We start from the raw sequence: 27870 nt of genomic DNA on the forward strand, positions 1-27870 counted from the left end.
CAGATAGAAAGAGGGGAGAGAGGATTGCTAGGAAGTTGGTCAGACTTCAGGAACTGAGCTACAGATAAAGATTAAACAGGTTAGGACTTTATTCGCTGGAGTGTAGAAGAATGAGGGAAGATTTAATAAAGGTATTTAAAATTATCAAGGGGGATAGACAGAGTAAATGTAGATAGGCTTTTTCCACTGAGGGTAGGTGAAATACAAACGATAGGATGGGTTAAGGTTGAAAGGGGAAAAGCTGAGGGGGAAACATCTTCACACAGAGTGGTGGGAGTGTGGAATTTGCTGCCAGCTGAAGTGGTGAATTCAGCTACAATTTTAACATTTAAGAAGAGTTTGGACAAGTATATGGATGGGAGAGGTACGGAGGGCTATGGACTGGATGCAGTTCAGTAGATCAGTGGGACTAGGCGAAACAAAAATTGTTTGGTACAGACTAGAAGGACCAAAGCAGCTTGTTTCTGTTCTATGATTCAATTTGATAGATCACAACTGGCTAGTTATAGCAGGATTAGGGATAAGTCAAAATCCTGAAGGAACTACATCAGCTGTTGTGAAGATTAATTTAGAATGATACATGATGAATTTGGGAGCGTTCAAAGTATGGAATACATAATTTATCTGAAGGAAGATCCTTTTCCTCAGTTTTTCAAAGCATAATGTGCATCTTATTGCATGATGGGGGAAAATGCCAAAGCTTGTGAAAATTATGTTTAAAAAAAATCAACACAAAATACAGTTTCCTACTCTGATTAATAATTGCTTCACTCAGGAAGATGGAGGACAGATTTTCACAACATTTGGAATGTCATAAACTTACCAACAAATTGAGTGGAGAAAGGTTCAAGCATATACTTAACGATAAATACTTTGGACTGTTCCAATACAATTTACTTCCATCTGGAATTGATTCGATTCCAGGCCTTTTTTCAAAACCTTAGGATGGTTGTGTAGAGCTCGTCGAAAGAACCAAAGACTTGTTGATCCAAACCAAGGCTTTTATTAGCAAAAGACAGGAGCTCTTCACAGGTAGCCGACCAGTCCGGAATGATCCGACCTGGCTAGGGACACAACCCTTTAAGGCCAAGACAATAGGCGTGGCTTAGCTCTCAGCCAATCGCTGTAAGCACAGTCTAGATACTGTAACTATATACACTAAGTACATTGGTGATAGATCTGTACTATCACATTCACAAAAACGAGGGAGAGAATGAAAGGAAGGGGTAGGTCAAGGACTGTAGCGGTCAGGGGGTCTGACCATCCGGCGTGACTGCCGTGGTGCCGGGATTGGGGTCGCTTGAGTGGTGTCGCCAGCGGGCTCGTCGGGTGCGACTGCTCCATCGCTCAATTCCCCAGTCGTGTTGTCGGCAGGGTGGCCCGGGTCGTTGGGGTGCTGTTGGTCCTTCTGTTGCGGCACGGAGCCTGGGGAATAAAGAGTTGGGGAAGGTTGGGTTGGGGGGTTTGCTGGGTCTACCGCATCCTGAGCTAGGTCCCGCACCGAAACAGTGTCCTCCCGCCCGTCTGGGAACTCAACGTAGGCGTAATGTGGGTTTGCGTGGAGTAGAGTCACTCGGTCGACCAAGGGGTCGTTCTTTGAGTGCCGGACGTGGCGTTGCAAAAGGACGGGGCCAGGGATGGTGAGCCATGCCGGTACAGTGGTTCCTGATTCGGATTTCCTCGGGAAAAGGAACATCCTTTCGTGGGTGGGTGGCATTTGTTGCAGTACATAGGAGGGAGCAGATGGAGTGTAAGGCACTAGTGAGAACCTCCTGCCAGTGAGAGGTGGGGAGACCTTTAGACCGGAGAGCCAGTGTAACCGCTCTCCATATGGTGGCATTCTCCCTCTCGACCTGGCCGTTACCGCGTGGATTATAGCTCGTGGTCCTGCTTGAAGCGATACCACACTCCAGAAGGTACTGTTGCAGCTCTGCGCTCATGAATGAGGACCCCCTATCACTGTGGATGGAATTGGGGTACCCAAAGATGGCGAAAATACTGTGAAGGGCCTGTATCACTGAGGTGGCAGTGGTGTCTGGGCAGGGCACAGCGAACAGGAAGCGGGAGAACTCGTCGATGGCCGTAAGGATGTAGGTATTATGGTTGGTCGACGGTAGGGGCCCCTTAAAGTCTACGCTAAGACGCTTGAAGGGGCGGGTGGCCTTGATAACGTGGGAGTTATCCAGATGGAAGAAGTGGGGCTTGCATTCAGCGCACACCGAACAGGCTCGGGTCATGGAGCGGATCTCCTCGACTGTATAGGGTAGGTTGCGCGCCTTCACAAAGTGGGCAAACCTAGTGACCCCTGGATGACAGAGCACCTCATGAAGTTTCTGTAGTCTGTCCATCTGTATGCTGGCGCACATCCCCCTGGAGAGCGCGTCAGGCGGGTCGTTGAGCTTACCAGGCCGGTACAGAATGTTATAGTTAAAGGTGGAGAGTTCGATTTTCCATCTGGCGATTTTGTCATTTTTTATCTTAGCACGCTGGGTGTTGCTGAACATGAAGGAGACCGCGCGTTGATCAGTCAACAGTGTAAAGCGCCTCCCAGCGAGGTAATGTCTCCAACGACGCACCACTTCAACTATGGTCTGGGCCTCCTTCTCGATCGAGGAATGTCTACTCTCTGGACCCTGGAGGGTTCTGGAGAAGAAGGCTACAGGCCGACCGGCCTGGTTCAAGGTGACTGCCAGGGCGAAGTCAGATGCATCGCTCTCGACTTGAAACGGGACAGACTCATCGATCGCGTGCAGCGTCGCAGCGGTGATGTCGGATTTGATTCGATCAAAAGCCGCTCTGGCTTCGGTCGAGAGGGTAAAGGAGGTGGTCTTGATAAGAGGACGCACCTTGTCGGGGTAGTGTGGATCCCATTGGGCGTAATATGAGAAAAGGCCCAGGCAGCGTTTGAGAGCTTTCTGGGTATGGGGGGGTAAGTCCATTAGGGGACGCATGCGGTCAGGATCTGGCATGACTATCCCGTTCTCCACCACGCAACCTAGAATAGCGAGTCGTGTGGTCCGGAAGACACACTTGTCCAAATTGTAAGTCATGTTCAGCCGACGGGCAGTTTGAAGAAATTTGTCTAGGTTGGCGTCATGGTCCTGCGTGTCATGGCCGCAGATGGTGATATTGTCCAGATACGGGAAGGTAGCAGTTAGCCTGTTCTGGTCCACCATCCGGTCCATTTCCCGCTGGAAGACCGCGACACCATTCGTGACCCCGAATGGTACCCTGAGAAATTGATATAGCCGCCCATTCGCTTCAAAGGCCGTAAATGGTCGGTCCTCGCAGCGGATCGGGAGCTGGTGGTAGGCCGAACGTAGGTCAATGGTGGAAAATATGTGGTATTGGGCGATCTGGTTCACCACATCCGTGATGCGTGGCAGGGGGTACGCATCCAGGAGCGTGAAGCGGTTAATGGTCTGGCTATAGTCGACCACCATCCGTAGTTTTTCCCCGTTCTTGACAACCACCACCTGGGCTCTCCAGGGGCTTGAACTGGGTTTGATGATGCCCTCATCTGGCAATCTACGCACCTCACTCCTAATGAATTGCCTGTTTTCGTAACTATATTGTCGACTTTTGGTGGCCACAGGCTTCCAGCCAGGGGTGAGGTTTGCGAAGAGTGCTGGCGGGGCAATCCGGAGTGTGGAAAGGCCGCAGGATTGGCCCCGGGGCATGGGGGCGGGTTGCTCGGGTGCTTCGGGGGTGGGGTGATGGCAGACCGAGAGGGGGGCGTGGGGTCCCCCAAAGTGTAGGGACATCATTCGGAACTGACACTGAAAGTCTAATCCCAGCAACACTGGGGTGCACAATTGGGGAAGGACGAATAATTTGAAGTGGGTGACTGTTACCCCCTGTACTTCCAGCGTGGCGATGCAATACCCCTTTATCCCAGTCGAGTGCGACTTCGTCGGTAATGAGATCCTCTGGGTAGTGGGGATAATGTCAAGTCCCCAACAAAGGGCCAGATATGGCTGGATAAAGCTGTCAGAGTCAAATAAGCAATTGGTGTAGTGTCCATGCACTTTAATCAGTTCCATTGCTCTGGTGAGGGGATGAAAGCATTGCTGGTCTAGTGTTATTGAAGCAGTTGACAGGGTAGTTCCGCGTGATGACGTCACGCAACGGAATGACGTCACACAACGGGATGACGTAGTCAACGCTGGAGGAGCAGGTTGGAGTAACTCCCGGAAGTGCTGTTGTGGCTGCGTTGGCGGATGAAAGGTAAGTAGTGGGGTTTGTAGTTGCTCGCGGTTGGCGGTGGGTAGGTCGTCGGTCGTGGCGATCGGGCCCTGGCTGTCGTCAGTGATGGACGCTAGGGTGAGCACCTGGTTGGCCGCGGGGGCGTCTGTGGCGGCGGCAGCAGTAGCGGTAGCCACAGTCGGGACTGAGTCCGGGTCGAGTGTTCCGCACGGGGGCGAGAGGCGGGCCAACACCATGGTTGCAAGGGTGAGCTGCCCTTTCCGGGTTTGGCGTCTCCGTGACGTCAGGCGTTGCCGTGCAAGGGAGCCCTCGCTCTCATTGGACGAGAGCTCTGGGGAAGAAGAGTTTGAATGGGATAGTGGCGGTTGGGCTTCACACGAGGCACTGTGTTTGCCGGTGGCCATTTTAGACCTACAGATTGCAGCAAAGTGGCCCTTTTTAAGGCACTTCTGGCACCTGGCTTTTCTTGCTGGGCACTGAGACCTGCTGTGCTTGTCCCTCCCGCAGAAATAACATTTTGGGTTCGCACGGGGCAGGGTAGCAGCAGCCGACAGGCCGTCAGTGGTAGGGTAGAAGGGCACTCTACTCATATCAGAACGAGGGGTCCAGTCCCTAGAGAGCTCGGTGGACTTTAAGGCTGCATCCTCCATTGTGATTTCAATCTGGGCCATGTCCTCTAGTTTTTCTACCCCTTGCTCGAGCAAGCGCAGGCTCACTTCGTTCGATCGGAGCCCGGCCACATAGGCATCCTGGATGAGTTTGTTTGTGATCTCGGCAGCAGTTTTATCCACACAGTTACAGCCCTTGCCCAACGTCTTTAATACTTGTAAATATGCCCTGCTGGACTCGCCGGGCTGTTGCTTTCTCGAAGCAAGCACGAGCCGGGCATGAACTCTGTTCACTGGTTGATCATACAGTTCTTTCAGTACCTTTATGGCTGCTGTGTAAGTGGTCTCATCCTGCATGTTCTCGTAGACTCTCAAGGTCACCAAAGACAGCAATGCTGTTAGACGCTGGTTATCCTCCTCCACCTCAATGAATCTCAGGAAGTTTTCAAAGTTCAACAGCCAGAGTTAAAGGCTTTGAAGGCTGTAGCTGACTGTGGGTCGATATCAAGTTTTTCTGGCCGAGTTTAACGCTCCATCCCTTTCAAAAAAAATTATTTTTGCTAATAAAATTGTAGAGCTCGTCGAAAGAACCAAAGACTTGTTGATCCAAACCAAGGCTTTTATTAGCAAAAGACAGGAGCTCTTCACAGGTGGCCGACCAGTCCGGAATGATCCGACCTGGCTAGGGACACAACTCTTTAAGGCCCAGACAATAGGCGTGGCTTAGCTCTCAGCCAATCGCTGTAAGCACAGTCTAGATACAGTAACTATATACACTATGTACATTGGTGATAGATCTGTACTATCACAGGTTGATCAAAAGACATCCAGTGTTATCGACTATAAACACATCAAAAAAGAGCAAGAACTTGGCGAGAACCTAAAAGTTGGATTTTGAAGATACTGAGAAGTTGATGCAGATTTGAAGAAAGGCAAATATGTCTTTTAAGTTTCCAAAGTCAATTTCATTAAAGATAGATGGCCTAGTTGAGGTCGATTGTGTTTAACCATTTATAAATCTATCAGCATTCTGTTAGGCCTTCACATGCCTTTCTGAATTACAGGGTAAAGTGAAAATGTGCGAGAAAAGATGCTGTTTTCTGGGACCTGGTAATTCTTGCTGAATTCACAGCTTCTTGTTCATGTTGCAGCTCTTCACGGATACTTTGCCTTAGGACATTGCTGCAGCTTTGTTACAAGTTTTGAAGAATGAAGGGACTGATCAGTTTTGCACGATGGCTTCCTTTTAAGGCAAAACAACATGACTCAGAGCTGAAGAAAGGTAGTGTAACAATTCTGTGCTGAGTGAAGAGGTTCCACGAGTAACCATATAACAATTACAGCACGGAAGCAGCCAATTTGGCCTTTCTAGTCCACACTGATCCAAGTACCCTCCTCTAATCCCACTTAGAAGCACTCTGCCCATATCCCTCCATCCCCCTCCCATCCAATATACTTATCGAACTCTTAAATGACAAAATTGACCCTGCCTCCACCACCTTTCCCGGAAGCCCATTCCACACAGTAACCACTCTCTGAGTAAAGAAGTTCCCCCTCATGTTACTCCTAAACCTTTGCCTGTCAACTCTCAACCCATGACCTCTTGTATCCATCTCTCGTACTCTCAATGGGAAAAGCCTTTCCACATCAACTCTATCTATCCCTCTCATTATCTTAAACACCTCTATCAAATCCCCTCTCTGCCTTCTACGTTCCAAGGAATAAAGATTTAATTTGCTCAGTCTTTCCTTGTATTCCAGATGCTGAAACCCAGGCAAAATTTTTGTAAATCTTCTCTGCACTCTCTCTATCTTGTTAATATCCTTTCTATAAATCGGTGACCAGAACTGCACACAGTACTCTAAATTTGACCTCACCAGTGCCTTGAACAGTTTCATCATTACTTCCCAACTCCTATATTCTATGCACTGATTTATATAGGCAAGCATACCAAAGGCCTTCTTCACCACCCTATCCACTTGCACACCTACCTTCAGGGAACAATCCACCATTATTCCTAGATCTTTCTGCTCCACTGTATTCTTCAATGCCCTCCCATTTACCACATATGACTTGCTTTGATTATTCTTTCCAGAATGAAGCACCTCACACTTATCAGCATTAAACTCCATCTGCCATCTTTCTGCCCACTCCTCTAAGCAGTTTAAATCCCTCTGCAATCTTTGAAAACCCTCATCATCCACAATTCCCCCTATTTTAGTATCATCTGCATGTTTACTAATCCAATTTACTGCCCCATCCTTCAGATCATTAATATATATGACAAACAGCAACAGTCCCAGTACCGAACCCTGAGGTACACCGCTTGTCACCGGCCTCCATCCTGACAAACAATTATCTACTACTATCTCTGGCACCTTCCTTCCAGCCACTGTTGAATCCATTTGACTATCTCCAATACCCAAACACTTACCCTTCCTAACTAACCTCCCATGCAGAACCTTATCGAAGGCCTTATTGAAGTCCATATAGACAACATCCACTGCTCTACCTTCATCAACATTCCTAGTCACCTCTAAAAAATTCAACAAGATTGGTCAAACATGACCTTCCATACACAAATCCGTATTGAGTGTCCCTGATCAGAGCCTGTCCCTCCATATACTTATATATATTATCTCTAAGAACGCTTTCCATCAATTTACCTACCACAGACGTCAAGCTTACAGGCCGATAATTGCTAGGCTTGCTCCTTGAACCCTTTTTAAACAAAGGAACCACATGTGCAACACTCCAATCCTCTGGCACTATACCAGTCTCTAATGACATTTGAAAAATCACTGCCAGAGGCTCCGCTATTTTTTCACTAACTTCTCTCAAGGTCCTGGGGAAAATCCTGTCAGGATCTGGAGACTTATCCACCTTTATATGTTTCAAAAGCTCCAGTACTACCTCTTTCTTAATCACTATAGTCTCCATATATACCCCCTTTGCTTCCTTTACCCTGCATAGTTCAATATCCTTCTCCTCAGTAAATACTGAGGAAAAGAAATTGTTCAAGACCTCCCCCATCTCTTTTGGCTCCACACACATTTGTCCTTTCTGATTCTCTATTGGACCAATTTTATCTCTCATTTTCCTTTTGCTATTTACATATTTGTAGAAACCCTTCGGATTTATTTTCACCCTGCTTGCTATAGCCACCTCATACCTTCTTTTAGCTTTTCTAATTTCTTTAAGATACAATATAGTACCCAAACATCTATTTTCCCTGTTTCTTATATTTATTGTAGTACTCCCTCTTTTTTCAAAACAAGTTTCCAATATCCCTTGAGAACCATGGCTGTCTTAAACTTTTGACCTGGAATTTTATGACTGTCAGATATGACAAGCTAAGTCTGAAGGCCTCAGCTAGAGCAAGGAGATTGCAATTTTTGCACAATCTGGATCTAACAATTGATGTACAAGAGCAGGTGATAGAATTGGAATGCAGTCAATGCATCTTACAAGATGCTGAAACAACATGATATTGTAATCCAATTACAACTCAACAGCTTACTACCAGATACATAGCTCTGGCCACCTGTAGATTTGTGCATGCAAACAACTTGCATGGAAAGATATAAAATCTGTCATTGTTCAACAGAATACAGTAAGAACATATGTAGGATAACAATAGTTCAGATAGTGTTGCTGCCTTATAAACCTCACTTTGATCAACCTCACGTGCTGTGTGTGTCTGCAGGTTTCTCTCTGGCTTCCTTTCACATCCCAAACACCTACTGGTGGATTAATTGGCCATTGAAAGTTGACCCTTGTGAGCAAAGGTGGCAAGAGAATAGGGTGGGGTGGGGGGTAACAGTCATGAGAGACTCAGTGTCACTCTCCTTCTCCATTGATAAGAAAATATACTACGAGAAAGAGAAGTAGGCTACGTAGATCCACATGACTAGTCATCCATTCAGTAAGTTAATGGCTGATCTTTTACATCACTCTCCCATCTCTGCACAAACTTTACACTAGCTAACCCTTGATTCTATTAATTACTCATCAACATTGTTAGCATATCACAGAAAATGGTACAAGCTAAGCATCTAAAATAGGTTGGATCTTTGAAGATATTTATTTCTTGTGATGAAACAAGATATTCTAAAGCACCTGCATTAAGGGAACCCCAAGTGTACAGTGCCCTCCATAATGTTTAGGGCAGCTATCATTCGTATCACCTCATGAATTACAACTTTGTGTTGGTTCCTACATTTAATTAGATCAATTCAGTTGTATTATTAAGATAACAGCAAGTTCTGAATTAGAGTAGAAGACATACATGAAATAGAGTAAATGATTTAGATGCATCAGAGTTCAGGAGAGAATCAATATAATGAAATACCTGGCAATCTTTAGGCAGACAAAGGTTAATGCAGAGAACACGTAGAGATAGATTTTGAGGAGTACAAAGAAACACTAAATGAGTTAAAAATAGAATTTGTTCAAATCAAAGAGATAATTCATTTTTTTTGTTTTGGCTCACACTCTGCGGTCTCTTTTTCTCCAGGCGATTACAAGTCCATTCCCTAGAAATTTGTTAACATAGCCTCAGAAAAATGCTGCTGAGCAATTGAAAATTGGTTTAACCCAGCATTGAGGAAATTATGCAGTAATAGATTTTTCACAGCTGTCAAGAAATTCGACTTCAGACTGACATAAAATTCTTCTAGATTATGTAAACAGTACTGCAGCCAGAACTATTGGTACTTGCAGTGAGATTTTTATATTAACTGGTTTAAAATGTACCTGTTAATTTCTCATAACAAATGCAGATTTTTTTCCAAAGCCTTGTCAAAGAGCCAATGCTTGAACTATACATTTTTTTTTTAAACCTTCAATACAACCTCATGCAACTGCCTGGATGTGGAGTTCACTCTCAGCTTCCGAGCCTCAGGATCATTCCAAAATAAGGCACATACATCTTTAGTTCACAGTTTTCAGTCAATAAAACTCCATATTTTAGGAGAGAATATTCATCTGATTTTTCCTTCAGCCTTCAGCATTCATTTCACCAAAGTACAGGCATGCACATCTTACAGATTCCTCTCTAGTATGTCTATTCAGAAGTCTTGAAGCAGTAATGCTGAGGTTGTGTGGAACACCCTTCTGCCACTCATTCCATCTGGCATAAAGAACATTATTTCTGCAGCAAGAAATTGGCCAGGCCCCTCTGACCCCATTCAGGTCCCATCAATGAATCATCCTTTCATCTGGTAAGCACGTCCCTGCAGCTGGAGGACTGATGCTTTTGTGGTGATAGGTCTCTGGTTCAGGGATTATGCCTTGTGGGTTAAAATGAGTCATCTGTGGGATCTTCCATCAGTTACAATAAAATGCCACAAATGGCAACCCAGCAATCCCTCAGAGAGCCTTGTAATTAAAAATCTCAATCTCTGTATAACTTTCATAAATAAATAACAGAGTGATGCACAATGCAATTTTAACACTGCTAAAGGGAGGATTGATTGGATCTGGGTGCCACTAGTATGACCAACATTATTGCCAATCTTTAATGCCCTAGAGATGTGGTTGCTGAACAGCTCTTGGGCATGGAGTTCCAGGATTTAGACTCTGGGTGATGAAAACCAGCAACCTAGAGAGAACCTGGAGTTGATATTCGCATGCTATGGTCCTTATTTTTCTTGACAATAGAGGTCACAGATTTGAGAAGTTCTCTCAAGGTAGCCTGAGTGAATAAGAGCTGCACTGCATCCTCTCTGGTCTGTATGAATTTCTTGAGAGACTATTCTGAGCATCTTTTTAGTTAATGTAGTCTCTGGGAAATAAAACTGAGAACCCAAGGCAAGATTGCTGTACCGCTGAGGGATGAGGTAATGCTGTATTTTCGGCTTCATAGACATATGTGTAACCACAACTCTCCAGACTCTGTCTTTCAGCCTTTGTCACATTGGCTAGACTGTGTACTCGGGTTAAGGAAGAGATGGTAATGTCTACTTCATGATCAACTCTTCGGGCTGTTCAGATGTGACAATCCTGTCCCAGGGCTGCATTCTTCATTGGAACATCTGGTGCTGAAGTTCAGACCCTTCTGAGGGAATTCAGACCCTTCTGAGGGAATTCACCCCCGCTGCCCTTACTGCATCCCTCCACAGGCAGATGTTAAGCACTGGAGATCCACATCAACAAACAGCATATTCAGTCATTGCCAGTGACTTCAACTAGACTAGTTGAAAGAAGGTACTCCTAAACTACCAACAACATTTCCCCTGAACACTCTCACTGCTACACAACCATCAAGGCTACTTATTTCTCCATTCTGCACCCATACTTTGGAAAATTGGGCACCCTGGTTGTGCTCCTATATCCTGCATTGAAGATAGAAATTGAAAAGTACAGAACATAGAACATTACAGCAGAGGCCCTTCAGCCTACAATCTTGTTCCAACCTACATATACCTACCAAAAACAACTAAACCCTCCTTTTAACTTTCATCCATGTTCTCAAGAGTTGTTATATGCTCCTATTGTTCCAGCCTTCACCACCCCTGACATTGCATTCCAGGCACCCACAACTGTGTAAAAATCTTAACTCGATATCTTTCCTAAACTTTCCTCCCATCACTTTATACTGATATCCTCTGGTGTTTGATACTCCTGCCCTGGTTAAAAAAAAATGGTGCTGGCTGTCTACCTTAGTTGTGCCTCTCATATCTTGTAGACCTCCATTAAGTCACCCCTCATCCTTCTTTGTTCCAAAGAGAAATGGTCTAGTTCTGCTAACCTTGCCTCATAAGACACATTTCCCAATCCAGTCAACATTCTCCTTTGCACCCTCTCCATAGCTTCCCCATCCTTCCTATAATGAGGCGATAAGAACTGAACATCGCCTCATGATTTCTGAACTAAATCCCAGACTAATGAAGCCCACCATACTATAGACCTTCTTAACTATCCTATCAATCTGCACCGCATTTACAACCCAGGGTCTCTGTTCTTCCACATTTTTAAAGTATCCTACCATTGACCATTTTCTCTGTATTCAAGTGTGATTTTTCAAAATGCTTCACCTCACTCTTACCAGATTGAACTCCATCTGCCACTTTTCCACCAACTCTGTATCCTGTATAACTTACAACAACCTTCAACGCTATCCACACCTCCAATCACTATCCACAAACTTAGATCCATCACTTGACTTCATCCAATCACAAAGGGCAGGGGTTCCAGAACAGATCCCTGTGGAACTCCACTAGTCACTGACCTCTAAGCAGAATACTTTCTGTCCACTACTATTTTCTGTTTACTACATGCAAGCACATTGTGAATCCAGTCAAGGTTCCATGGATCCCAAGCCTCATGTCTGTGAACAAGTCTCCCATGGGGAAAATCCATAAACATCTACTGCCCGACCTTCCTCAATTTCTTGTAATCTCCTCAGAAAACTCAATTACGATTGTGAGGCACAACTTTCCCTTACAAAGCTACACTGACTATCCACGTCCATGAGAAAACTACTTCTCTTAATGCTTGTAAATCCTGCCCTTAAGAATCCTCTCCAAATTTGCCCACGACTGAAGCAAGATTCACTGGTCTACCATTCCCAGGATTCTCCCTATTGCTTTTTTTTTTAAATGGACCACATTTGGATTGCGGCACCTCCCCTGTAGTCAAGGAGAATGGAAAGATCATTACCAATGCCCCAGCAATCTTTTCCCCTCCCTTCCCAGAGAAACCTGTATATCTCATCTGGTCCCAGGTGTCTATGCGTTCACACAATTAAGACTCCGGAGACATGATGTTTTCTCATTCTTTACTTCTATTACACTAACATGGCTACTGACACACAGGGTTATATATATGTTGAAGGGTGACATCATGACGTGGGTGTCTTGATGACCAACAGAGGGTGAGCTTATATCCAACACTCTTCCCCCTGAGTGATAAATGCTGACTGGGTTCTTTCGAACTAATAAGATTACATCTGGCCCAGGACTATGTGAGAATTAGAAAACATCTAATTATTAATTATAATTATAAAAGGGAAAATATTTAATAATAATCAAGGCACAGTCATTAAAGCATTCAGATGGTCTTCTTTCTCTTTTGGACCACCTCAACATGGTTTGCTCTGCCGGTCTTTGCTTGGGACCCGTAGATAGTTGGGACAGCGGTCGAGTCAGCGGCAACTGCTCTCCTTCGCTGCCCTCCTGGCTGCACGTCTATTACTGGCCTCCTCAGTTTTGCGACCATCTCTACCCTCCCCCCCACTTGGCCTGAGGGGTGGGATTGTTGGGGCAGGTCACGGCAGGTCTGGTTCCACCTTCTCCAGTTCATGAGGCAGTTCATGGACCTTAGTGTCAGTCAATGCTCATAATTGGTCAATGTGTCGCTGCCACAATCTGTCCCCCACTAAAATAGAATACGAGTTGGGGCTCAATTTTTGTAAGATTACTCCTACCACCCATGGGTCTTTATATTGTCTATAATCTTGTACCAGAATTCTCTCACCCACTTCCAATGTTCTAGGTGAGGTTTGTGGTGATATTTTTTGTTTGCAATTATTTTTTTTTGCAATTGGAGACCCAGATCTGGATGAACTGTGGACAGCCTGTGCCATGGGTTGCGGCCAAACATTAGTTCTGCTGGGATGCATTTTATGGTAGAATGTGGCGTGTTTCTGAACCACAAAAGGAAATCTGCGATTTTGTGTATCCAGGAAGCATTTAGAAGTTTCATGGTTTTCTGAACATTTGTACAAAACTTTCTGCCTCCTCATTAGTACTTAGGTGATAGGGTGCAGACAAAATAGATCTGATATTGTTGTCACACATAAATTTAAAAACAAATGTCCTGATGTCCGTAACTAATTCATGAGGCAATCCATAAGAGGCAAAGATACCTCGTAGACAGTCAATCATGGGATTTGCTTTGGTGTTTTTCAGCTGTGAAATTACTGGCCATTAGGAGTGTGCGTCCACAACTATTAGGAAAGTCTCACCCATGAATGGTCCAGTGAAATCTACATGAATCTGATGTCAGGGTTTGGATGGCCACTTCCATGGGTTAGCTTTGGCTTGTGGCATTTTTTGGCTGCATTGACTGACATACTTTACATTCTTTTACTGTTGTTACAAAGATTGTCTATGGAGGGCCACCAGACATGCATCCAGGTCAGTTTTTTCATTCATACCATTGATGGTTGTGGTGTAGTTCTGATAACATGGTAGTTTGCCTTTTAGCTGGAATAATTGTACGGGTACCCCATAGTAAACATCCTTCTTCGACTGATAGTGCACGGCGGCATGTGTGGTAAGATTTTAGATCTTCTGGAATGATTTCAGATTTGGGCCACCCATTAAAGGTGAAGTATAGGATCTTGCTTAATGGTGCCTCTTTTTGGGTTTCCTTTGCGATCATCTGGGCTGTGATGGGCAGTTGTTGAAGTTGTTCTTGGTTGATGGCTGTTGTCTCTGCTGTCCATTTAATAATTTCTTTCATTGTTCTGTCTCATGTAGAGGCATGCATGATGGGCACCTGCATGGCTGTTGAGTGTTCCTGGTTTATGTTTTATATCATAGTTATACGCCACTGGTAGCATGGCCCATCTTTGAATTCTGGCTGCAACTAATACTGGTATAACGTTTGTGTGGCCCCATAATTAAACTAAGAGGCTTGTCTGTGATCAGGGTGAATTTTCTTCTCTAAAGATATAGGTGGAACTTTTGTTTTTACACCAAAAATTATTGTCAATCCTTTTTCTAGTTGGGCGTAAATTGCGTTCACTTGTGGTTAATGTTCACGAAGCATACGCTACCGATTACTCCTTTTTCTTTTCCACTGATGAAGCATCCACAGCTAGTGTAATTACTTTACTAGGGTCATAGTGGATCAGCACCCTATTTGTTGACGTTAGAATTCCCTTCAGTTGATTGACTGTGTTTTGGGGGGCTTTCTGTGTTCCAATACCATGTTTGATCTTTCTTGAGTAACTGGTTCAGTGGGCTGCATAGTGTAGACATATTAGGGACATGTTTTTGTTAGTGATTAACAAGTCCTAGGAAAGACTAATTCTGATTTGTTGGTTGGGTATAGGGTCTTGCAAATGGCTTCTGTTCCTTCTGGATTCATTCGTACCGCCTCATTGTCTGTTATAAACCCAAGATACATTACTGAGGGGAGCATGAAGACACATTTGTCCTTTCTTAATTGTATATAGCTTGTTGTAATCTGGTTAAAACCTTTTCAAGGTTTTGCAAGTGTTCACTGTTGCTTCTGCCCATGACGATATCATCTAGGAAACACCCAACTGAGAGTCCACGTAGTAATTTGTCCATTGTTGCTTGAAAAATCGCAGGTACTGCTGATATTCTGTAGGTGAATAGTCTCAGATGGGTATTGATTAGTCACATATTCTCTTGCTTTTTTTGTCCAATTCTATCTGTTGATATGCTTATGACAAATCTAGCTTTATGAATTTTTGCCCTCCGTTTAGTGCTTGGAACAATTCTTCTGCCTTGGCCATGGGGTGTTCGGGTATTTTGAATAATGGATTGATGGTGACTTTGTAATTGCCACAAATGCAATTTTCAGTTTGCTTTTTGTACGGGTACAATGGGCACTGCCCAATCGCTGTATTGCATTGGTTCTATATGCCTTCAAGTTTTAGTCTGTTTAATTCAGCCTCAATTTTCCATTTCACAGCAAATGGGGCTGTTCTGGCTTTGAAGTATTTTGGTTCTTCATTATCTTTTAATTGCAGTTTGGTTTTAACACCTTTGATTTTCCCCAATTCTTGTTGGAAAATCATTGCGTGGTTGTTGAGGATTTGGTCACGATCTGGCTGAGAGATGTCCGTGTGGTTTACATTTAGTATTGAACCTATTTCCAGCCAGTCTAGGGGAATGTGTTATAGCCAGTTTCTTCCAAAAAATGCTGGTCCCTGGGTTATCTATAATGTAGAGAGTGTGTTTTTGGCTGTTGTTTGTATTGTACTTGGACCGTATATTTTCCAAACACTTTGATTCTGTCTCCTGTAACAGATCTTCAAGTTATTTCAGTTGTTTTTTTTTTAAACCAGGAAGCGTGGTAGAAAGCGTTCCTTTACATGTAACTGTATTAGGGGCACCTCTGCCCCTGTGTCCAAGGGGAGTCTGTTTATTTTTAGCTCTATAAAGATTGCTGTTTCTTCCATTTATTCCTTGGATGTGTAATATCTCAAGAGCTTGAAGGTCAGCTGTTATCATCATGGCTAGGTTGCCTCTCTCTCTACTATCGTTTTGACTTTAGTTGTCTGTTTATTTGCAGGCCACCTGCACTTTAGAAGTGAACATTTAGCTTTGATATGTCCTTGTTTTGCAATAGTTGCATTTAAAATTTTTGAAGAATGTCTTCTGGTTGGTGGTTGTATTTCCCATAATGAAAGTATTGTTGATGGAAATACCTCCCGACCAGTTGATCTGGTTGACCCACATCCAAATTTTTATCTGCCATTTCAGAGCTGCATGCAGTCCTGTATGCAATTTGTAACGTAACATCCTCATACATTGCTAATAGTTTTGGTGATTTGCCAACCCCATCACTAATCTGTCTTGCAGTGCCTGATTTAGAAACTACTCAAAATGACAGTACTCCGCCGGTTTGCGCAATGCTGCCAGATATTCACTTATTCAACATGTATTCCTGGCCCTTGTCTCCTTTCTAGAATCTTTGCCTTCTGCCATAACTGGTGGTTTGGGGCTTAAATGGTTCCTTAGAGCTGTGCATAATTTTCCTCCAGTGCCAGCAAAGTCTTAAGGAGGTCGAATGTTTTGCTGCCCATTATACTGTGGAAGAGGTCAGTTTACTGGACCTTCCACAATATTGTGGTTAAAATGTTCTATGTAGCTATCCCAAAGTTTCTTCTACTTCGTTGAATTCCCAGAACTTTCCCTCCACCATCTTGGCGCGCTTTTGCCTTGATCTTTTGGCAGGAGTTTGTTGGGGTTGTTAGTAGTTGGTTTCTAACTTCCTTCTGTTGTAGTTGCATGAAGCATGTGTAGGGTTCGTGTCCTTCTTCATCACTACTGTTGTGTATGCACTCACACAATTAAGACTCGGAGACATGATCCTTTACTTCTATTAGACTAACATGGCTACTGCCACACAGGGTTATATATAGTGGAAGTGTGACATCATGACAAGGGTATCATGATGACCAGCAGAGGGCAGGCTTATACCCAACACCAGGGACTTAAAATAATCCTAATTTGTGGCCTCACATTGACCAAGGTCCTTTTCTTTGGTAAATACTAAAGCAAAGTATTCATTTTGACCTCCCCTACTCCAAGCACACATTGTCTCCTTTTTCTTGTGTGGCCCCATCAACAGTCTCATCATGCAAGCATAGAACACCTTGAGGTTCTTCTTCATGCTTCTTGCCAAGACTTTCTAGCTCTCCCAAGTCCTTTCTTAATTTCCATCCTGGCTACTGTACAATTCTGAGCCCTTCCTGTATTCTTTGCCTCCCAGATCCATTGTTTTATTTTCCTTCTTAACTGTTCCTTCTGTCAACCACAGTTCTCTTTTCCTACCAATTTTTCTGTCTCAGTGGGACAAACCCATCCAGAACACTGTGCAGGTGATCCTTAAACAACCTCCACATTACTTGTGCGTTTTCTCATGAGTACATCGGTCCCAATTTACTCTCCTAGTTCCTGCATCATCATATCATAATTAGCCCTTTCCCCAATTACAATTTTGTTCATTTTTATTTTTGTCCATAACTATGCCAAAGCTCAGAATTTGATAACCATCACAGAAATGTTCATCCACCAAGAGGTCTGTCATCTGACCAGGTTAATTATCCAGTACTAGATTCAGTATGGTCTCTCCTCTAGTTAGAGAGGAATCCTTGGATGAATTCTGCCCCATCTATCCCTCTTGCAGTAAGAGGCACCAGTCAATATTTAGGAAGTTGAAGTCTCCCATTACTACAACCCTATTATGCCTGCACCACTGCAAAATCTACCCATTTACCTTTTCCTCAGTGGTCTGAGGGCTATTTGTGGGCCGGAGGGCTACTCCCAATAGTTATTGCTTTTTTTCCTGATTTCTGACTTCCATCCACACCAACTCAGTAGACAATCTCTCCACAATTTCCTCCCTTTCTGCAGCTGTTACTATCCCCAACCAGTAATGCTACTCCCCTCCTCCTGTTTTACAAGTTTATTGTCATCTGAATGTACAAGTATAACCTGACAAAACTGCATTCTTTGGTCCTCGGTGCAAAACATGCAGATATGCAACTAGATGTACTAGATGATTTTGCTTGCCCTCTTCAATGATCCTGTCAATGGAGGGGAAGGTGGGGAGATGTCAATGATCCCTCTACCACTCTTATGCTCCTGTGGATTGACCTCTGATCCATTTTTCTGCAGTGATCATACCACACTTTGATGCAGCTGGCCAGGACGCTTGCATTTGAGCTCCAATAGAAGGTTGATGTAATGGTGGCTGGTAGCCTTGGCTGCTTCAGTCTTCTCAGGATTTGCAGTGCCTGTTGCGCGTTCCTGATAAGAGAAGTGTTGAGTGTCCACTATAGGTGACTAGTTAAGTGAACTCCAAGGAACTTGGTACTTTCCACTCTCTCTACAAGTTTTTTTTTTATGTGTAATAAAGGATGGTTGTTCCTGTTCTTCCTTAAATCCATGATCATCTCTTTCATCCTGACCACATTGAGAATCAGGTTGTTACTCTCACACCAGATTTTCCACCTCTTCCCTGTAGTGCAACTCATCATTCTTACTGATGAGATCAACTACTGTTGAGTCATCTGCAAACTTGATGACACTGTGCAGCTAGATCTGGTGTTGTAGTCATGGGACAGTAGCACGAACTGGTGCGCCAGTGCTCAGTGTCATGGTGCTCGATATTCTGCTTGACCTGGCAGACTGTGGTCTTTCCATTAGGAAGCCCAGGATCCAACTTTGGAGTCCCAACAAGGACAGCTTCTCAACCTGCCTCTGGAGAACAAACGTATTAAGTACTGAGCAGAAGTCGACTTGCAGCTGCTTGGCGTTTGAGGTGTCGTTCTCCAGGGGAGCCAGGATGGAATGAAGTGACAAGGCTTTCTTCTAAGGGTGAATTGAAATGGATCCAGCATCTCTGGGAGGTGCACTTTGATGCATTCCATCTCCACGCTTGAAGCATCCATAAGGGTGGAGTTCAGTGCCACAGGGCAGTATTCACTGAAGCCTGTTTTTGTCACACTCTTGGGTACCGGGATGATGGTGGCAGTTTTAAACCCTGCAGAAATGATGGACTGCTGCAGTGAGATGTTGAACAGGTCCATGAAGACCTCCTTCAATTGGTCTGCGCAGTCCCTACCACCCTATCCTTTCATATACTAAGCTGCTCTACTTTAGCTTCCCTTCTCTTTATTGGGTGCAGCTAATTGGCCAATCAAGAAATTTAAACGCCCACCTCTCCAGCTGCTTTCTTTCATTCAGTCCTGTTCAAGATTTAAACAAGCACCTACCTTTCCTTCTGCTTTTTAACCGCTCTCTCATTCATAGACTCTGACAAGATTTAAACGAGCACCTACCTCTCCCACTGCTTTTTAAACCGCTCCTCCTTTTATCATTTTTAACTGCTCCTCTCGTCACAGAGCTGGTAGCAAACACTGTACAGAGATGGCGTAAAGAGGCAGAAGACTATCTTCATGAGTGTCTCAAGATGCTGGACTGGGTCACATTCTAGGAGTTGGGTGCATCCCAACCAGAAGTCATGGAAGCACTGCACCGAGAGATCCTCAAACTGTTTAAAATTAGACCTGTGGCAATCAGATCAGGCAATTCAGAAATATACAGAAAGGCCAGTTACAACCTCTGGAAGGTTTTATCAATGCTAAAGATAAATCCAGACCAAGCTGGAGTATCAGATGGACACATGACAGCTGTGGCAGGGCTTGGACACCATTGCACCCCATGAGGTGAAACAAGGAAGTATCAACTACATCTCCAGACAAGCTCAATGCCTTCTATAAGAGAAAACAATGAAAGACCCTCATGATTCCCCACAGCCTCCAGTGCTGTGGTCCCGTTTCTGAGCCAACATGAATTGAACCTTGAGGAAGATGAATTCCTTAAGGAGGTGGTGACAAGACACCTTTTTGAATTTAAATGCCAGTGTAACTAGAAATGGGCAATAAATTCTACCCTTGGTAGTGAAATTTCATATTCAGAGAAAAAAAAGAGGTAAAACAAAGAATGACTTAGATGCTAATTGAAGTTATATAATCAGTACTCAAGTTAAAATAGAAAAGTAATTGTAAAATGTTATTTACAGATTTGTAAAGATGTATTTCAAAGAAATGTGGTAACTTTTAGGCAACACATGAATCACAAAATAACATTTATTTACCGGTAAATGACTTGGGAAAGATTTCACTGTACCTTTAAACCAATGTTTTTGCACTCCAAGAGAAATGTTAACAATCCACCTTATTTTAATGTTCATTGGAAGAAACACTGTTAAAGTAACAAATAACAGTCAATAAATCTCCATTTTTTTTTAAGATTCCTCATAGTCTGCATAGCCACTTGCATAAGTTCTCCCTAGATTTAAATGGCCAAATGTGTCCCTATAGCCTTTATCTTCATCGTCTTTTTCAGATTTCTCATTCGCTTCCTCATCCTCATCCTCCTCCTCATCATATTCTTCATCGTCGCCATATTCTTCATCATCATCAACAACTGGACATGATCCGGTTCCACCAGATGCCAAATTTTTCCAATAGTCATCGTAGCCAGATGCACCACCATCATCTACATCATTCTGTCTGCCAAACTTCAATGCACGAGCTAAAATGCAAAAAAAAAATTCCTTTAATTGACAGTTCAGGATTTTATTTAAAATATACTTCTAGATCATAGAACAAAATATCAAACATTAAAACACAGAGAATGCAGTTTCCACGTCACTGGCAAAACCATTTTGTTTTCAAGTTTCATTGGTATACTGAGATTTGAGGCATTACAACCGTTAGTGATGCTGATTTTCACCTCCAAGGCCCAGAATTAATCCGGACCTGGGGCAGCAGCACCTGTATGGCATTTGCAAATTCTACCAATGATCTCAGGGGGTTCCTCCCACCACCCACCAGATTAAAAACACACTGCTGGAGAAATTAAGCAGGTCAAAGTGTACTTTATGTAGAAAAGATAAAGATTCATAATCAAAGTTTGGGGCTTGAGCCCTCCATTAAGGTATGAAAAAAAGTAGCCAGTCACCCCATCAAATTGGTGGGATGGGGGGGGCAGGTGAAGCACAATCCCAATGGCAGGAGGGAATAGGAGGATCAAGGAGGGAGGGAACACCCCCAGGTAGGGGGAGGAGGGATGGCTCTGTGAATGGAGACAAAGGGGTGGAGAGCTGGAGGAAGAAAGGAAGGAGAACAAAGAGTAGGCTCGCAGAAACCGGGGCTCCCACTGTGGCCTTCTCTGTATCAGAGATTGGACATAGACTGCTTTGCTGAGCATCTATGCTCTGTCCACCTCAGTGTCAGGGATCCTCCAGTGGCCAACTCCCAACTCCCCCACTGACATGTCTGTCCATGCCCTTGTGTACTATCCCACCAAGGCCACCCGTAAATTGGAAGATCCACACTTCATTTTCCGTTTGGGCACTCTCCAACCAGATTGGCATTAACAGATACTTCTCCAGTTTCTGCTAGCCTACTCTCCATTCCCTTTGTCTTTCCCTTTTGGTTTTATTGTCATTTTTTTTTAAAGTTTTTGTAGTTTTATTTTTCACCAAAGTACATGTTTAGCTGCAGCAAGCAAGAATTTTTGTACACATGTACAATTTAAACAATGAAGATTTAGCCATCTTGCTAAATGATGTTGAATAAAGCAGATTTTTAATAACTCAATTACCCTCTCAAAGAACCCAATATTTAAATGCAGCATGTCTAATACTGTCTCATCTTGCTGTACATTGCTGCTGGAAATTGTTTTTATTTTCCAAAAAAAAACTTCATTCACAATAAAAACACAAACCAAAATTGGACAAATTATTTTCACTTTTTGAGTGTCATATTCCTATGCCCATTTTCTTACTGTACAGTGTAGTGTTAGGTAATATGGAGTTGTTGGAATATACAAGGGTAAGCCATTTCAAACAATAATTTAACTTACTGGACATGCTTAAATCCTTTGTTTCCTGTGTTTCATGACCACATTTAGGACAAGGTGGCACTTTCCCTTTTTCCTGTTTGAAGACCTTGCTGCGAACGTGATCATTACAGTAACAGGCCTTCAGGGAAGGAAATAGGGATAAAAATAATTTTGAAATAGAAGCCTCAGGAATTTAATGCTTTAAAGATACACATTTACAATTTACACAAAAACCAAATGTTACTTGCACTCTCAATTACTAAAAGGGAAAATTTAATTGGCACACTTTATCTCAGTAATAGAACAAAAAAAATTAAAACCTATTACCTTACAACGTAGACAAGAATGTTGCCCTAGACGATTACAAGAGATGCCTGGCAAGAAATCAAGTGTTGCTTAGTAATACTGAAATATTAAAATAAACAAACTCAATAATATTTTTTCTTGCTCACACAGCTTGTGACTTCAGAGAAACATGGAAACTCCCAATCATGTTAATTTGTTGGATAATTATAATTACAAGACAACTCCAATTATATGAAATAGTCAGGACTGGGCCTACGTCAGACAAACAGTTTATTCAGAGAACTGGTCATTTTTTTTTTAAAAACAGCCCAGTAGAATAAGCAAATCACGTATCAATGTTTAAACAACAAAGAACACAAGGGAAGGCTTTTTAAGCATTAAAATGTTTAATTCTCACCACCCAAAAAAATGCTAGCTGCCACTGATCACAGATCACCCAACCACCGCTGCTGATCCCCAACACGAACCACCACTTCCACTGATCCCCAGGGAGGCTTCACGAGCCAGTGGAACACTAACGGGTGAGATGGCAAGGTCCTATCTCCCTGGTTATTGGAGTTCCCAACACTGAATCCTGCCTTAGGTCTACTGCACATGGGGGAAGTAGGCCGAGGGAAGGATATGGAGTCTGTGTCTCGTGTGCTGGGGAGGAAGGGGGGGAGAGGGGGGGGAGAGGGGGGGGAGGGGGGGGAGGGGGGGGAGGGGGGGGAGGGGGGGGGAGGGGGGGAGAGGGGGGGAGAGGGGGGGAGAGGGGGGGAGGAGAGGGGGGGGGAGAGGGGGGGGAGAGGGGGGGAGAGGGGGGGGAGTGGGGGGGGAGGGGGAGGGGAGGGGGGGAGGGGGGGAGGGGGGGAGGGGGGGGAGGGGGGGAGGGGGGGAGGGGGGGAGGGGGGGGAGGGGGGGGAGGGGGGGGGAGAGGGGGGGAGAGGGGGGGAGAGGGGGGGAGAGTGGGGGAGAGGAGGGGGAGAGGGGGGAGAGGGGGAGAGGGGAGAGGGGGGGAGAGGGGGGAGAGGGGGGAGAGGGGGAGAGGGGGGAGAGGGGGAGGGGGGAGGGAGGGGGGAGGGGGAAGGGGGGAGGGGGGGGGAAGGAGGGAGGGGAGGGGGGGGGACCAAGCGATCCAGTCAGGGCTCATATTTATGCTGATTATCAAATTTTCTATATGGACAAGTCACTTGCATTTTTTAAAATCCTTTTTATTATTGTATTTATAATTACAATTGGGCCCCTATGTGGTTCCAATATGGCTGCCATATCTTAATAAATGTCATATTTGAAATGTCATAGTTGTATGCAATTTTTTCCATAGGTATACAACTGTTTATCTCAGCAGTTAGAGGGGAGTCAGGTTTCCAAGTAATTGCAATACATTTCTTAGCCACTGTTAAGGCTATTTTAACAAATGAAATTTGGAGTTTAGTTAGTTTATTACTTATTTCAAATGATGTTGCCCAAAAGGTAAAGCCCCAAGTTGCCCGTGAAGGCCATCCCTGTTTTCCTTGTTAATTTTTCAGAAATATCTTGCTAAGAAGGGACTCACCTTCACACATGACCACAATGCCCAAAACACATTTCCAATATTTCAGATTTTGATTTATGCAACTTCTGTGGTGAAGGAAATTAGATTGAACTAGCCCGTATCTGCATGCTATCAAAACACCAATCAGACCAACATCTTTCCATTATTGCAACAACTAGATCCGACTCCCATCTCTCTGAATCTCTGTAAACTTGATTTCGCACTTTCATTCTGGAGAGCATCGTACATCTTAGTTATAAATTGTGCATTCCACTTCACTAATTTCAGGTGGGGCTAAATATGGCCCACACCTTTCTCTTAGGAACAATCTTAGTTGGAGAAAACAAAAGAAAGTCTAATTAGCTACTCTTTTTATTTCTTAATTGTTCAAAAGACACAAGAGATACCTCCATTTAACAATCGATATATCGTATTGCTTTTTCATACCATGAATTCAATATTTTGTTACCCAGATTCATAGGCAGCAGTACATTTTTACATAATGGTATTCTTAATGATATACCCGCTTTCCCCCCCCAATACACTCATTTATTTCTTACCATATTCTAATCATATGTAATAAGAGCTATCCCGCTTTTATTGTTATTAACTTAACATTCCACATAAATAAAATTCTTCATTGCTTCTTCTTTTAAATTCAATCTTATTCGGATACAAGAAAGGGGATTGTCTTCTTCAAAAAAGAATGATAAAAATCTTGCTTGTGCTGATAAATAGTATTTCTTAAAGCCAAGAAGTCCAAGTTCTCTCAATTTATAGTCATGTTAGCTTTTCCAATGAAATTCTCGGCACTTAGTAATTCCATAGGAATTGCCTTATGTAATTATTCAATAAATACATTTTTAGGTAGTGCGATAGGCAACGATTGAAAAAAATACTATAACCTTGGCATCACATTCATTTTAATACAATTTACTCTTCCCACTCGAGTAATTGGCAGGTCTTTCCATTTCTGTAAATCTTTCTCTATTTTTTCTAAAAGAGCAATTAAATTTATAAAAGTTCTGTAAATTTTTATGTCATTATTCCCAAATATTTGATTCTATTGAAATGTGCTTTTTGATATATTTCATCATCAAAAATTTTCAGTGGCATCATCTCATTCTTGCCCACATTTATTTTATAACCTGATATACTTCCATATTTTTTCTAATGTTGTTTATAATTTTATCAAGGATTCAGCCAGGTCTGGGTCTCCTCTGCCCGGTACAATACATTCATCACGAGGTATCAATAAACCATTGTCTGTAGAACTCAGTAGGAAACCCATCCTCTCCCCAAGATTTGTTAGATTATAAGGCACCCAAGGCTTTCTCAATTTCTTCTCTTGTGAAAGAAGCATCTAAATCAATTTGTTCACTATCTTCTCATTTTGGAAGTTCAACATTTGTTAAAAATTCATCCATCTCATTTTCAACTCCGAGTAATTCTGATTTATATAGTTTCATATAATATTGTCTAAAAATATTATTCATTTCTTTTTGATTATATGTTATAATAACAGCCTCTGTTTTTATTGCATTTATCATTCTAGATTACTCCTGCCTTTAACTGCCAAGATAAATCTTTGTGCGGCTGTGCTCCTAATTAATAATATTTTTGTTGGGTTTTTAATATATTTTTTCCATTCCATAAGTTTGTAATGTGTTATATTTCATTTTTTAAATGCTCTAACAGTTTATATTTTTCTTGTGATCCTGTTCTGATATTCTTTTTCCAACTTCGTTATATCTTTCTCTAGATTATCCAGCTATAGCATATTCTCTCTTTTTGTATAAAAAATAATTGTCTTCTTGGATAAGTTTTTAATATGGGATATGCTTAGAGTTTATCAGCAGAAGGTTAGAACTATTCTGTGAAACTATTTGTCTCTTAATAAAAAAAAAAATCACAAATGTCCTTCCTTTTCAACAGTGTGCCATTGAGACACCATCTACATACACTTTCTTGTTTTTCCATTATTGCATGAATTAAAGTTAATGGCAAATGATCTGAGAAGTCTTGCCAAATATTCTGTTTTTAACCACTCAACTATTTTTGTTTAATTGGGAAGACATTAAAAACAAATCAATCCTTGTAAGTGAATCATGTACCCTTGAGTAGATCGAATAGTCTCTTTCTACAAGATTAAGCTGGCTCCAAATAAATCAAATTTAAATCCTTCATAGATGATGGTGTTATTTTTACCCTTGTCACTTCTCTGGTTGATTTATCCAGCATTGAATCTAGACAGAAACTGAAGTCTCCTCCAACCAGTCTTCTCTCTGCTATTTTTGAAAAAGTATTTTTCATAACGGCTTCATCGTCATAATTTGGCGCACAGATGCTCATAAATGTCCATGATTCAAATTGCATAAATTTTACAATGTGCCATTACAAATCTTCCAGCTTGGTCAGTCAGTGTCCCTTCTGTTATTATTGGTATATTTTTGTTAATTAGAATCGCTACTCCTCTTGCTTTTCAGTAAAATGACGAGGATATTACTTGTCCCACTCATTCTTAAAAAATACAAAAAAAATACAACTTTTACTTAGTCACATTGTAAATATTCTCAGTCTTCTTCTTTGGCAGCCTTAGCCTTTTCATAAACCTCTCAGGAAGTCTTCCATCTCATTTTCAGTCTTGAAAAATCATAGATTACCTTTTGATACTTTGACCCTCAGAGTCGAAGGGTGTAACATCGAATAGTTCAAGTTTTTAGAATGCAGTTGTCATTTTACTTCAACATACTCCTTCCTTTGCTTAATCAAAGTAGGATTAAAATCTTGGAAAAATAGCAATTTTCATGGTCAATCTTGGGCAGACCATTATTTTGCTTAGAGTATTCATATGCTGCTCCCAGAATTGTCTCCCGTTCCAGGTAAGTCAATAGTGTTTCCAGACTGGTTGTGGTCACTGATTGCTGGTTCTCTTGGGTCTGAGGGTCCAGTGAACCCTTTCAATATGCAGTTTTTCTCTGAATTTGTTTTCACAGCACTCGCAGGATCAATGTTTCGAAGAAGTTCACCAGAGCTCTTCCCTAGATTCTTTCTTCAGTCCAATAATTTGAATATTATTTCATCTGCTAAAATTCTCCTTGTGGTCGATCTTGTCCAGCACACCATGTCTATCCAACTCTCATTGCTTCGCATCTTTCTCCAAAGCTTTTTAGCTTATCTTGTGTTTTTACCAGGTCTTCTTCTGCTTTGGTCATTCTTCCAGTTAAGTCTTCAACTATTTCTTAAATTTCAGTCATTCTTTCAGTCATGTCTCTCATTACATTTTCGACACCAGCAAATTGATTGCTCAAGTTTTCTACTTTCTCCAGGATAATATTTAGTTCTTCTCCTGACTCCCCAGCTCTGCCAGACCCAAGACCACTCTTACGCTGCTCCCCTTCAGGCTTTCACTCGATAATTCTGGCAGAGGAGAAACTTCATTTTTTTCTTCTCAGCTGCCTTGGTTTTTTTAGTACTGGTTTTGTCCATTCTTTAGTGAAAAATTCTTAATTTTAAAATTTTAACTGTCTTTTCAATACTCTTCATGGAGACCTCGATCAAAATACGTCTAACCAAGTCCTTTGCAAGGCCATGGTCCTGGGAGGCTGCCTCCATGACGACACTGGGACAAGGGATTCTTCCAACTGCTTGCAGCTGGGAGACCGTGGCACAGTGAGAGGGAGAGTTGGAGAGAAAATTCAACAGGGGAAGGTAAAGAAGAAATGGAAAGAGAGAGGAGAGACTTATCGGAAATGAATACAATCATCATTCTAATTTCATGTCAAGTGATTTTTTTTTTCAAATCTGCGAGGTCAGTTTGTCTCCGAAAAAATTTTGGATAAATGAGGATTTCGGTGAATCCAATTTCAGATAATAGGAGTTGTACTGTATCATGGCAGGGATGCGTAGAAAGAGTAGATTCTTCGAACTTGCTGTGAGTAACAATAGATTCTTTGAACTGTCTGAGACAATAAATCTCAATGTTGGATTACTTGGGTGAAAATTTTAATATATTTCTTTTACATTGACCTGTTACAGCATTTGATCATTTTGAAATGGCTTTGTTTAGATTCAGATACCTACAGTGCCTCTACTTTGATTTTGTCCCTTTTAC

General features: G+C 42.7%; 1 protein-coding gene and 1 long non-coding RNA gene across 2 annotated transcripts in view; one reads left to right on the forward strand and one right to left on the reverse strand.

Annotated features, from left to right (window-relative positions):
* Positions 1-27608, forward strand: LOC138757644 (uncharacterized). The gene is made up of 3 exons (XR_011353781.1): positions 1-79; positions 5966-6096; positions 27307-27608. It is a non-coding gene; the product is annotated as an uncharacterized lncRNA (long non-coding RNA).
* Positions 20158-27870, reverse strand: part of znf330 (zinc finger protein 330) — a 30035-nt gene continuing 22322 nt past the window's right edge. Inside the window, exons 7-9 of the mRNA XM_069925301.1 lie at positions 22265-22311; positions 21959-22076; positions 20158-20623 (exon numbers count right to left, since the gene is read on the reverse strand). Coding sequence (XP_069781402.1) covers positions 20334-20623; positions 21959-22076; positions 22265-22311 — 455 coding nt within the window. The 3' untranslated portion in view covers positions 20158-20333. The remainder of the gene's footprint in view (positions 20624-21958; positions 22077-22264; positions 22312-27870) is intronic.

This window comes from Narcine bancroftii, chromosome 3 (genome assembly GCF_036971445.1).
Source record: "Narcine bancroftii isolate sNarBan1 chromosome 3, sNarBan1.hap1, whole genome shotgun sequence".
Lineage (NCBI taxonomy): Eukaryota > Metazoa > Chordata > Chondrichthyes > Torpediniformes > Narcinidae > Narcine > Narcine bancroftii.